The 12,645-nt window shown below is 39.1% G+C and overlaps 1 protein-coding gene across 1 annotated transcript; it reads right to left on the bottom strand.

Moving 5' to 3' along the window:
• Positions 1-2,382: 2,382 nt before the first annotated feature.
• LOC138365515 (uncharacterized) lies at positions 2,383-10,025 on the bottom strand. The gene is made up of 2 exons (XM_069325826.1): positions 9,821-10,025; positions 2,383-7,329 (listed from the first exon to the last, which is right to left on the bottom strand). The coding sequence occupies exons 1-2, from the start codon at positions 9,969-9,971 to the stop codon at positions 6,935-6,937; spliced, it is 546 nt and encodes a 181-aa protein (XP_069181927.1). The 5' UTR covers positions 9,972-10,025; the 3' UTR covers positions 2,383-6,934.
• Between the last annotated feature and the right edge of the window lie 2,620 nt (positions 10,026-12,645).

Here is a 12,645-nt window from a genome sequence, read left to right as displayed (position 1 = left end):
GCCATTGTGGGCAGGGTTTTAGAGTCATGATATTAAGATTATCTTAGAGTGAAAAGAACACGTTCAGTCACTCCCTTTGTGGTAAAAATGTTAGTACTCTATGTATGTTTTAGATTCAGCTACTCAGAATAAAATTTCCATTTAGCACGGGCTATAGTGAGCCCGTAATACTCTATGTAGTTGTGAATTACTTTTAAAAACATCTGACTCGAGGACCACTGATGTCAGGAGTTTGCGAATTTTAAAAGGTACTCCAGACATCAGTGGCCCTCGAGTCAGATGTTTTGACCAGGCACACATGTCCTCCTTCTGTGGCTGTACAATACTTGTTCGAAGGTTGGCTATGAGGCTTCGACTTGCAAAAATTCTCTATTGTTTTGTCCACTTTGTGGCGAATCTGGCCGTGTTAGGTCTATCTTATCATTTTACAACATTCATATTGTTGTAAATAAAGGAAGTCATTTCCTTTATTTTCTGATGTGTTGGCTGTATAATTTTCAGGAACATTATTGTGACTTACTGTCTACAGACTTGTATGTTGCAAACATGTAGATAATCATTGAAGCAAAACACTACTTGATTCTGGGATAACTTAGTTCAGTTTAATTCATTTATTATGCACCCCATACCCATCTTATGGGCGGTAGTGGAAAGGGTTACAGAGGCACATAATGGGCTCAGGGACTGAACCCCACAATTCATTTAGCTAAGCAAGTTACAATCTTGATGAGCTAGTTACAAAATTCAGTATAAGTCGTCACATCAACAATGGGTTCGAGATCGATGGGCCTGGGATAACTTGATCCAATATATTTATAACATTTTCCAACATTAACGCTTTCAACGTTAGCATACTTTCATCAGCATCATATACCCAAACTGCAGGTTGTGCTGCCTCACTTATATTTGCACCTTCATCAACTTCCTCCCATCTATAGCACTGTTTCTTTCACGTGGAAGTCCTGGAATTAAGATCATAGCAATTCCAGTTTGTAAGAGAGTTGACGGAACTTGCGTTGGAAAATTTTTCACTCTATTCCAAGATGGTACCCTCCCTTCCTTAACATACTCCAGTATCTTCTGGGAGGTGCAAATCTGCATTATGTGCCATTGGTTCCTTATTTGCATTTACCTTTGCTAAACTATCCACACATCTTTTCGTCTGTTCTTTTCACAGATATGCTATTCCAATCTTGTATTTGCAACCCACTCCTTTGAGCCATCTATGCTCTGGCATAATTTGTGTGTTCTTATTTACACGTTCTCAATGTATTTACACTGTGGTTCTCAATGATATATTTTGGCTTCCCAGTATTGCTGATGATAGTGATGCTGGACATTGTGTTCCACTCTGCGATACTCTGCACTTGGTAATTTCCTTACAAATTTCCTTACTTGTGGTTTGTGCCTCGGGTATCTCTCTCATAAGTCTGACTACATTTGTTCACATCGGTCTGTCATTATGACAAATCCGGTGTGTTACATTATTTAATGTACTTTGAAGGAAGTTCTGCACAACTCGAATGAAATGTTTGGTTAAAAATGCCACATTGTAGACCTGTAGCACTCTTACGGAAAGCTGCAAGATACAGCATATACACTCCCATTCTTCATAGACAGCTATTCTGACATAGCATTTTTTATATATAATCTTAAACCTGCACTGCAATGGCAATAGACAATTATATTTGAGGTGCCAAACAAACCGGACACGCACCTTTTTCTGGAATAACTTAGCTTGTTCAGGCAGAAGAGCAGTGACGGAATGGTAGTTGTATGCCAGCTGTATAATCTTACCCTTGGTTGAGGGCGAGGACTTGCCACAGCTAATCCAGTGGATCACCATTGAGTTGAAAAGACAACTTGTCAACTTGTCACATCGTTTATTATAGATCCAGCAAAAAGTTAAGCAACTCTGAATTCGTTACTCTTCTCATTCTTCCCACGGGACCTGCTCTTGTGTGCTTTATCCCTAACAGATTTAACAAATTAAAGTAAATGTACCAATTAATTATCATGAATTTAAACTGATCATAATAATGCAAGGAATAGTTTTAATTATGCAGACGAGGAGTCAATAACATGGCTGAAATATGTTGACCAGACCACACACTAGAAAGTGAAGGGACGACGACGTTTCGGTCCGTCCTGGACCACTCTCAAGTCGATTGTGTTTTAGTTTGAATTATAATTTCAGTTATATTATGCTGTATTTGTATTTATTATGAGCAGCATATATATACAAGTTTTGTAACACTAATTAATCTTCTGACATAATCTGATGACTACAAATAGCTCAGCATCTTATAAATTGGTTTAACATCTCATAAATAGGGAGGTCAGAATTGTAATTGTTGATCATGAAGAACTGAAACAAAACAATTTCCACGATACTATTTTATTAAACAAGAAATAATTTGCACACAGTATAACCAATATGCTGCATATACATCTGCACTAATAAACATTCATTCTAGTCGGATGACTAGCACTAGCAAGCCGCGGAACTAGGCCAAAAACTAGTTCATAGGCTGGCTAGTATCGAAGACACATTTTGTATGAAATAACAACAAGCTCTTTATTTTTATTTTTTGTAATATGTATGGCTAATATTTTTTAATTTTTTATTTTTATAAAAATCGTTTTTTTTGCCTCTGTACAGCTGGCACACAGATCACAAATGGGTGTCCTTGTATGTAGTTTTTAATAGCAATGAATACAATGAGTGGAATACACCACAATCAATCATCAGCTTTTCAAGTGTCTGTACAGTAATTGTTTTATGCTGCATGTGTATGATGTCTGGGCCGAAACCTTATTTAATACAGTGTGAACAAAAAACAAGAAAAACATTTTGACTGGTACTCCAAATGGTCTCGTCTTTAGTATAATGATTAACTCAGCTCATGATCTGGGATCCAGCTGTAAAGGTACTCTACAAAATTTCTTTGATTAGATCAAATTGATTTTTTTGCAGTCAGTGGAAGCAAGCAGCATTACTTAATCCTGTCTGTTTAGTTCAGTACGTGATAGATAATCTTTTACGAGATTACTTGAATCAAAAGCATTAGCAGGGGACATGCTTGTATTATCCTCCAAATTATATACTAACAATGTCAAATACAACTTCAAACTATATCAGTAAATTGGCTATCATCTCTTTCACTGATTGTGAGGTGAACCACCAATGTATATTTCTATACACAAAAAAAAATCATCTGAAAAGGTACCAGAGTTGTCCACAAGGCATTTCTAGAGGGCTGTTAGGTTGTTCTTGGGTGTCAACTCGTAAAGAAAAATTTGATTACATGGATAGTTCAGCTATTAAGGGCACAGTGGCATACTTTTGCACGATACAAATCAAAACATTTAGACAGATTTCCAGTTACACTGGTGGAGGTTTAATGTTAAAATATATATATCATACAATTTAATGTTAATTGTATGATATATAATAAAATAGCAGGTGTCTATAGTTATGTTGTTTCCATCTTGTCTCCACGTGCAAATGACTCTACAGAAGACAATAGAAATCTATGTTGGCAATGTTAAGAGTCCAACAAGTTTTATGTATGGAGACCCGCCCTTGGTCAGAGGCAAGAGAGGCACCTGGTGATTGGTTTAGTGACTTTATAAAGACTTTATAAAGTCTGGTAATGAATTGTCCTTCCCAACGGTAGACTTTCTGATTACAATTTACAAAGCACAGTCAGTACGGCATATCCATTAACATTATAAAACCAATGATGGCTAAAGTATTTTGCTGTTTCCATCGAATAGAAACTTAAAATTGTTGGAAATTTATTACAAGTAAATAAGGCTCATAAATCCTACCAAGTATGACAGTTTAATGTGCCTTATGGGGCTATTTTGAACAAGTTTTGCAAGCTGACCACCTCTCATGTTTAACCTGAAGTTCCTACAAAATACGTGAGTTTTAGCAACTGAAAAATCAGACTTGCTCGTCGCCTATATTATTAGGATACAGTATTTACATAGATGTAGCTACAATAACTACATCGGATATTATATACATATACTGTATAAGTAAAACTCGCATATTTTTCTATATAATTACATTCAAGAGGCCTTAAGAGTGGAATCACTGCTAAGCCATGAGCTTAATTACTGAATTCTTTCACTGAAAAAAAGTTAGATCTACAGCTTTGCCTTTAACGCATAGTTCCGTGTCAACTACCACAATGCTCGTCTAATGTACACTGAGGGCCATCTGCTGAATTTGACTTATTTCTTAACAAAAGTAAAACTAGTGCACTAAAGACTGTTTACAGTATTAAATAGATTTAACATGGTCAATAGGTTTTAGTCTGTTAAAACACATAAAATAAAAGATACTTGACTTAAAGCCAGTTGGATCAAATTAAAAAATATTAGAGTAGTGTTAAACTTTTGCTAAAGATTTCTGTACAGACGTTGCATCAATCATACAGGCGTCTCTGAAGTTACAGCAAAATAGTGTGTACTGTGCAGTGGGTAGTAACTAGTGGGCATTTCAAGATAAAGTCTGTTGAAGTCATCTAGTACAGTAGCAGTCTATTTTCTCTTGCAATATAAAAAACTATAATGAGGCATCTATTTACAAATAAGCAACACCAGTCATCCCACTATTGACATTTGAAGTTAAATATGCATATTAGGAAAGGCAATATTTTCGGGTGTAGAAGTCGTCGATCTAACCAAAACCAGCAATTTTACGATATAATGAACAATTTTTACTAAAACATTTCAACTTTCCACTTGACATTTTAAGAAAAAACATAAAGCCAGAAGTTCTAAACATAAAAACTAATGTTTACTTTATGCTTTGTTAAAAAAATATTTAACATTCATATCGTTTGCATACACTTATTGTAGTGTAATTTGTCGTTATAAATTGACAAAATAATATAAGAAATTCATATATGAATTTGTTAATTTTGGTTCAAGAAGTTTGAATATTAAAATAACAATGCAAAATAATCTAAGTAAAAAACAAGCAAACAAGGCAGTGAACGTTACAGGACCTGAGGAAAGTACAAAGAACCAACGATAATTTTTGTTAATTTGCACACACACTATATATATATATATATATATATATATATATATATATATATATATATATATATATATATATATATATATATATATATATATATATATATATATATATTGGGTATGAAAACTTAAGAATGTAAGCAACTACAGAAGGCCTATTAGCCCATACTTTCTCTTGCTGCTTCTATGTTGGTTCGGGGTCTTGAAGTTGGTAGAATATAGTTATGCGTTAATTGGCTGTTGATTGCTGGTGTTGACTTTTTGATGTGTAGTGTCTCGCTGATGTCGAGTCTCCTGCTATTGCTGTATCTATCGATGATTCCTGTGTTGCTTGTTAAGATTTCTCTTTTAACAGAGAAATCTAGAGAAATCTTAACAAGCAACACAGGAATCATCGATAGATACAATGATAACAGGAGACTCGATATCAGCGAGACACTACACATAAAAAAGTCAACACAAGCAATCAACAGCCAATTAACGCATAACTATATTCTACCCACTTCAAGATCCCCGAACTAACATAGAAACAGGAAGAGAAAGTATGGGCTAATAGGCCTTCTGTAGTTACTTACATTCTTATGTTTTCATACCCAATTTATACCCATCTCACCCAAAACTTTTGTCATATATATTAATGAATATTTTCACGAAGAATTATTTAGTCTTATTTTTACATTTACTGCATAATTATTGATCATTCCAAAATGATACAAAAATTGTTTTATTTTGTTTCTAAATGGGGGGGGGGAGGGGGTTAAATGGGGAGGGTTACAGGATGGAAGAAACGAACTTGTCCAAGGCTGAAAACAAGCACATAAAAGCCGTCACTCGAGGTCAAATGAATTAAGTATTGCATGTATAAAGTAGGTGCGGGAGGGCGGTAACTACTGTATATATACCCACGGTAACATCTTAGTATGAAAATATAGTTCAGTCACACACACAAGGCTATGTACACACTGGTGGAGTATGGTATAGTCATACAGCTTTCATTTACTCTCACACTGGATCATCTACATACTCTGACAGTTGATCACTTGCTGGCCAAACTGAAGGAGAACACAGATTGATGGAATATAAAGTTGATTGAGGCTATAATATACTGTACGTACACTATACATCAACCGTGGCAGGAAGAAATGCAAACCAAGTCCATATAGCCTTCGGTAGCATTTAACGCAAAGGAACAAGAGAAGATCAGGAAGGTCTGAGGTCGAGAGAATTTTTTTTTTCCCCTTTATCAACTGCCAAGCCAGGCAATTCATTTGTACACACTGAACTAGAACACGTTAATATATAACATTAATGATACTATGGAGATTACAGTCGTGTATCTTGGCCTAGCTTCAGAATATATCTCAAGTGATCTACTTTCCTCTGTAATAAACTGTGTACTTTCTCGAATCAATATGTTTTGACAGTACAAAAGGGTACATTTGAATTGGCGATGATTATGTCTGTAGCGCATTCTTAACCCCAGCTGAGGTCTTGGGGTTGAGGATGTAAGGCAAGGGACACAGCTACTCATTGTTTGTGTGTATTAAACACTTTTTTATAAAATCATCTTGTGAAGCATTTTGGGATATATATATTTTTTCAATAATATATACTTTGGCACGTCCATAATAGAGAATTGTCTTACAAAATGACTTTCTTAATCTCTCTCTCTCTATATATATATGTATATGTATTTACAAATACCCATAATTTTACATAGCTCATTAACATTCGAACTCGAATCATCCTTTTAGGATCGAATCGTGCAAAATTTCTTAACCCCTGACAGTGTAACAGTTGCTGGATACTGTCACTTGACAAACGTCACTAAGATAACAATACTTTTAATGTTTCATATTGCATGTTGTCGGAGATCTCAGTGCGGACGTGCGTGGAGGAGGGTGACGCAGAGAGCGATGAGAGGGGCGAGGGCAGTGTGGCTCGTCTTGGAGGCATTGTCGTAAGCCCGGGACTCTTGGACAGGCGCTGGAGGCTGGGCCTCTGCCAGGGGCCCGCCTGATTCAGGGTTTGTCACTTCCTCACCTGGGGGCATGTCATTCTGGGTCTTGTTCTTCTGGTTAGCGCGTTTCTGTCCATTGTTCCGGGTGCGATCACCTCGTCTTCTGTCGTGCTTGTCTGAGGCCTCGCCTTGAGTAGTCCCGTCCTGCCCTTCCTCACCCTCCTCACAGTCCGGGTCGGCTGTCTGCATCCAGCGCATCATAGGGTCGGGGAGCTCAGACTCGCGCAGTGCCAGCAACCTCATCACGGGACCTAGAATGACAACAACAAGATTATTATACTATTCAATAATTCCCATTTTTCTAAGATTGGCGTCGAATGACTAATAAATGAATTATTTATATAACATGATCATCAAACCACACATCTGATGATGGGGAAACGACGTCGTTCCAGTTTGTCCTGGACCATTATAAAGTCGTATGAGCGACTGTATAATGGTCCAGGACGGACCGAAACTTCGTAGTTTCTTCACTTTCTGATGTGTGGTTTGGTCATTCCTATCTTCAGCCACGATAATGTGATATATCGCCAGCACATTTATAATAGCAAATATGATTTTCAGGCAGGTGAAATAGTTAATACTTGTCAGGGTGACTTAAAACTACACTACTCTTGGGTAGTTAAATTTGATAGTTAAAGCAACATTTATAGATTTTATATAACTATTTCACCGCTGATCTCGTGTCATATTTGGGTGTACAACTCTGCCTTCTTTGACCATGGAACACAATATTTTATCATAATAGCCGATCCTCATGGCTACTACAATTTTAAAATCGTAGTAGTGATGAGGACTCGAACCTGCACGCTGGATACTTCTGAGAATCCTACATGATTCAGCTGAATTTTCTAGGATTTCTGAGGAAATAACCTGATACCAATGTAACATATGAAGCCCATCCTCAGACCAAATCCATTACAATGAGATTTGGATTCAAACAACAACTTGGATTGTTATCTTAGATATTTGTGATGGTCTGAAAGCATATTACAGTTCCAGTAATAGTCAACACGTATACTAACGGGTGAACCTTTGTCCTAAACACACAATACTCTGAAGTTATAACTTAATTGTATTATAAACAGTTCGTGTAAAATATACAAAGTATATGCAAAACACGCTTTCTTTGAAATGGTCTAAAGAATTTTATTTTCTATAAATGGAATTCATTGCATGCTTATAGTTTTCAGATTCCATATTTCCCATTTTTGAGAATAGTGTACTGTATTCAAACATAATGATACCTAACTTTAACCTATCCTTCCCCTCCCTTTCTAGCCTGTTGCCATCGTGAGGGGGCTTGGTGGGCGGTTGCCGGAGTGTGATGCTCTTTGCATCACACTCCAAGGACGGCTTGTCGTCCTGTACTTTTAAAGCCTTATGCTCCTGCTTTTGTTCTCTCTAATTTTGCTGGTAGATTTTACCACTTCCTCATATTTGGTTTTCTTCCCCACCTCTTCTCCTTTTAGGATTGATCCCTTCCTGCTGCCTATTTGCCATTCTTGAATGTTCTTTCCGATATCTTCTTCTGTTTTGACGCCGGGTGTTTGGGGAGGTGCGCACACTCGCCCGTAGAACTGTTGTACCCAACGTTGTCGAGCGAGGGGACGCTTTTATTGACTGTTAGCTCCGGTTCTCATCTTCCTCCTCCTCGCCTTACTCATAAGCCCCTTCTTGAATCTTGTCCCTTAGATTTTCGCACTCATATTCAGCTTTCCTGTAACGATTCTCTCTCTCTCTCTCTCTCTCTCTCTCTCTCTCTCTCTCTCTCTCTCTCTCTCTCTCTCTCTCTCTCTCTCAGAACTCCAGTCTGCCCTGGCCCTCTGTGGTTTTAAGGCGGCAGGTTCAGATATTCATTGTGAGATGTTTCATCATCTCCCTCCTTGCACGTTTCAGTGTTTACTGAATAACCATGTCTGGGAGTCGTCGTCTGTCAATGAGGACTGGCTTGAGGTGGTTGTCCTTCCTATTCGGAAATCTGGTTTGCTAGGGTCATCCCCTAAAGACTTCTGCCCCCATTGCTCTAACGAGTTGCGTCTACAAACTCTTTTGCACTTAAGGTCAATTCCGTCTGATGTGGTTACTGGAATGCTATCACCGCCTCTTCCCTACTCAATTTGGCTTTTGCAAGTGTCGCATCACGACTGATGTCCTAATGAACTGCTTGCCTTTGCTGGGAAGACGTCCGTGGTTGCTGTCATTGTTGACCCGGAAAAGGCATACGACACCACCTGAAGATGCCATATTCTGTCCACACTCCGTTCTTTTGGCCTTCTTGGTAATCTCTCTCTTCCTCCAGAGCATCCTCTTTTTGTCGTTCCTTTCGAGTGAAGCTTGGTACCACTCTCTGGTATGGAGTAGGGATCTGGTATGTGTCTTGTTTGATTATTATGTTTAGTTAAACTGCCCTGCCTTGTTTATGTAAAACAATCTTGCTTTGTTTGATGTAAACTTAGATTTATCTGGAGTACCCAACTCAACTAAAATCCTGAGCCAGTTAATTTTCTTCCCAACTAATCTACCTTTCCCAAGTTTACCCATCCCACTAACCTTTCTGCAAGGAATCTCCCTTTTTTCAGGTTCATGCCACTTACCCAACACATGCGTCCAGTCTGGCCAAAAATATCAAAATATCTTGTGTGTGTAACTGCCCTTCCTCTTAGCTTGCTGCCTTCCTGTCCCACTGAACACCTTGTTCCCCTAACACCATACCCTCCCTGACACCTGGCTTGTACTCACCTATGCCTAGTGTAGTAGTCTCGTAGGCTGGGGTCACTGTCTCGTCCTCGACTAGCCTCGGCGGTAAGGTGGTGCCCTCCAGATAGCAGATGACCTCGTCCAGGTTCCTGCGCACAGACACGCTCTTGGTAGTGTTGCGGAGGGTAAACATCCAGCTGAGGCGCCTGTCGCAGCGGAAGCTGTTACCTGCGGAAGAAGGGACAGTGTTTACTCTAGGCCCCCGGGCTCCGTCGCGGCAGGTACTCTTATCAGAGACGTGTGTGTGGTTAAAGAGTAGCACATTAGCCTGCTGTGCCTGATCGGGTGAAGGAGAGATTATTTTAAACAATTACCTTATGGTGGGTTTAGTTGTGACCGGTCTAATTACATCCGTAGAGCTGTTAATATATTTATTAGTTTTGTGTGTGTGTGTGTGTGTGTGTGTGTGTGTGTGTGTGTGTGTGTGTGTTTTGTGTGTGTGTGTGTGTGTGTGTGTGTGTGTGTGTGTGTGTGTGTGTGTGTGTTTTGTGTGTGTGTGTGTGTGTGTGTAGGTGGGCTGGAAGAGACAGAAGGTGGGGGGGGGGGGGTAAACTGAACACTTTGTTGTTTCCAATTGTATTAGAATTTTGATATAAATGTGTGTGAGTGAGTATGTAGGCACCGATGGCACACTCTGAATGTAAATACACTGCATCCCTTTATTTAATTATATATTTAGCAAATCATATGAAAATGACACTTGTCATATTCAGTGCATTAGCATGTGGGTGACTGCTGTCACTGCAGACATTGTCTTCACACTTAAAACACAATTGTTTTAAGCTATGTGTACAACATACTGTACACTATGAAGTGTACAAATTGTGATGCTTTAGTGAAATTAAAAACACCCTAATAATGACACTACCTTGGCGTAGATGGAATATCTAGGTTCATACGCTGCTGATTAGGCGAGACCACTTAAAAGCTGATGATTGATAAGTCGTGAGAAGGGTCTTCTACGTAGCAACAGTCGTCTTTGTACTTTGTTTAGCGTCGTTGTGGTCGAAGCTTTGATGGTTCGAGACATGTTGTAAACACCACCTACATCAACCGAACCAAAACAATTTACATAACCAGACGTAATCTATGAAAAAATCTAATAAATCTAAACCTGGGATGTAAACAAAACCTGTTTATACTTGGAAAATAATATCTACAAAAGTTAGTACGTTACTTTTCGACTCATTGGTGGAATAGAAAGTCGCATTTATAATGTACTCTTGTACAAATGTGTGTGCAGTAGCAAGCTGGCCCGCACCACTAACATGCTTCACATCGTAACTATTCAAATACTGGCTTTCTACCATTGCTCCATTTGCCACAACGGGTTTTTATGGGATTATCGCTTAAGCGGATTGTGTCGTCCGGATGATTGATGGACCAAATAGCGGGAAATATTAGTTTGGGTATAGTTTAATTTCCCGCGTGCTAGGCTCCTAATGTGAGGTCAGATATAATATGTGGCTGCGGAAAGTATCAGAAAGTGAACAGATAAAAGCTTACATAGACCGTTTTCTTTCTCTTCCCTTTCTCTCTCTTCCTTCCCTTCACTATCTCTCCACTCCCTTCCTCTGAGCACTTCAACACGCAGCAATATCGTTAATCATTATCATATCAGATATTGACGACCATGACAATATTGCAGCTTTCCTCTGCAACTTGTCACTGTCAAAAGTGTTTCCCTGAATTAAACAGGAGCGCAACACAAATTATAAGATTAAAACCTCTCTGTCAAATAGCCAATTACCATCAAGTGTCTTTCCTCTTAGTAGCCGAGTAATAGTGATTACCTCAAATATCATTGGTCTGTTTGCACAAGACTGCCATGACTTCTTAACTGCAAGCAAGCAGAGTTGGTATAATAACACCATAACACTACCAACACTGTACCCTTCAGCACCACGACCACCAACACTGTACACGAGCTTCGTATTGTACATGGGTGATTGTACATGGGTGATTGTACATGGGTGATTGTACATGGGTGATTGTAAGTGGGTGATGTTGACTTGTGGGTGAGCGTACAACCTTTCCCCTGGACGTCCTCCGTGTGTGGAACCTTTTCGGGAGATGAAATTATTTGAGAAAGTTTGTGTTGATAACGTATAATAAGAATAGCAGCCATCCTGCAGTCATTATAACGTATAAGGCCACAACAAAGCAGTTTGCTCTATGGTCACCATAGCAACGCAGTCTGCTCTATGGTCACCATAGCAACGCAGTCTGCTCTATGGTCACCATAGCAACGCAGTCTGCTCTATGGTCACCATAGCAACGCAGTCTGCTCTATGGTCACCATAGCAACGCAGTCTGCTCTATGGTCACCATAGCAACACCCTCGTATCTTAGCGATGCACTCTAACCCCCTTTTAGTGCCCCGTGTAATTAAGTCACGCACCACCTCCCCACAAACTGCCTCAAAGCTCTAAATAGAGGCAGAAGAAAAATATTTTTGTTCTCTTGATGGCAATTAGAGGAGCTTCTCCCCCTTCGATATTATTATTTATATATCAATTTTGAGGTAAAGATGGGCTTAGGGTGGCGGCTTGGCCAGACTGGTGGCAGAGGTGCTCTTTACCCATAATATGTTGGAGATCAATGCATTAGAAAATTGGGGAGGAAGAGGGGGGTGGGGGGAGAAGGGGGAAGTGTGAGTGTGTGTGAGTGTGTGTGTGTGTGTGTGTGTGTGTGTGTGTGTGTGTGTGTGTGTGTGTGTGTGTGTGTGTGTGTGTGTGTGTGTGTGTGTGTGTGTTTAATATTAAATTTACTATTTGTGCCTACAGGATGGAGCTGTTAGCTCTTAG

Source organism: Procambarus clarkii, chromosome 17 (genome assembly GCF_040958095.1).
Source record: "Procambarus clarkii isolate CNS0578487 chromosome 17, FALCON_Pclarkii_2.0, whole genome shotgun sequence".
In the NCBI taxonomy this organism is placed as follows: domain Eukaryota; kingdom Metazoa; phylum Arthropoda; class Malacostraca; order Decapoda; family Cambaridae; genus Procambarus; species Procambarus clarkii.
This window is presented reverse-complemented; position numbering and strand designations above follow the sequence as displayed.

Bases quoted from the DNA above. Each gene is read 5' to 3' on its own strand.
- LOC138365515 (XM_069325826.1), bottom strand. From the start codon at position 9,971: ATGTTTACCCTCCGCAACACTACCAAGAGCGTGTCTGTGCGCAGGAAC. The intron at 7,330-9,820 runs GTGAGTACAAGC...TTGTCATTCTAG, and splicing joins GACTACTACACTAGGCATAG to GTCCCGTGATGAGGTTGCTG.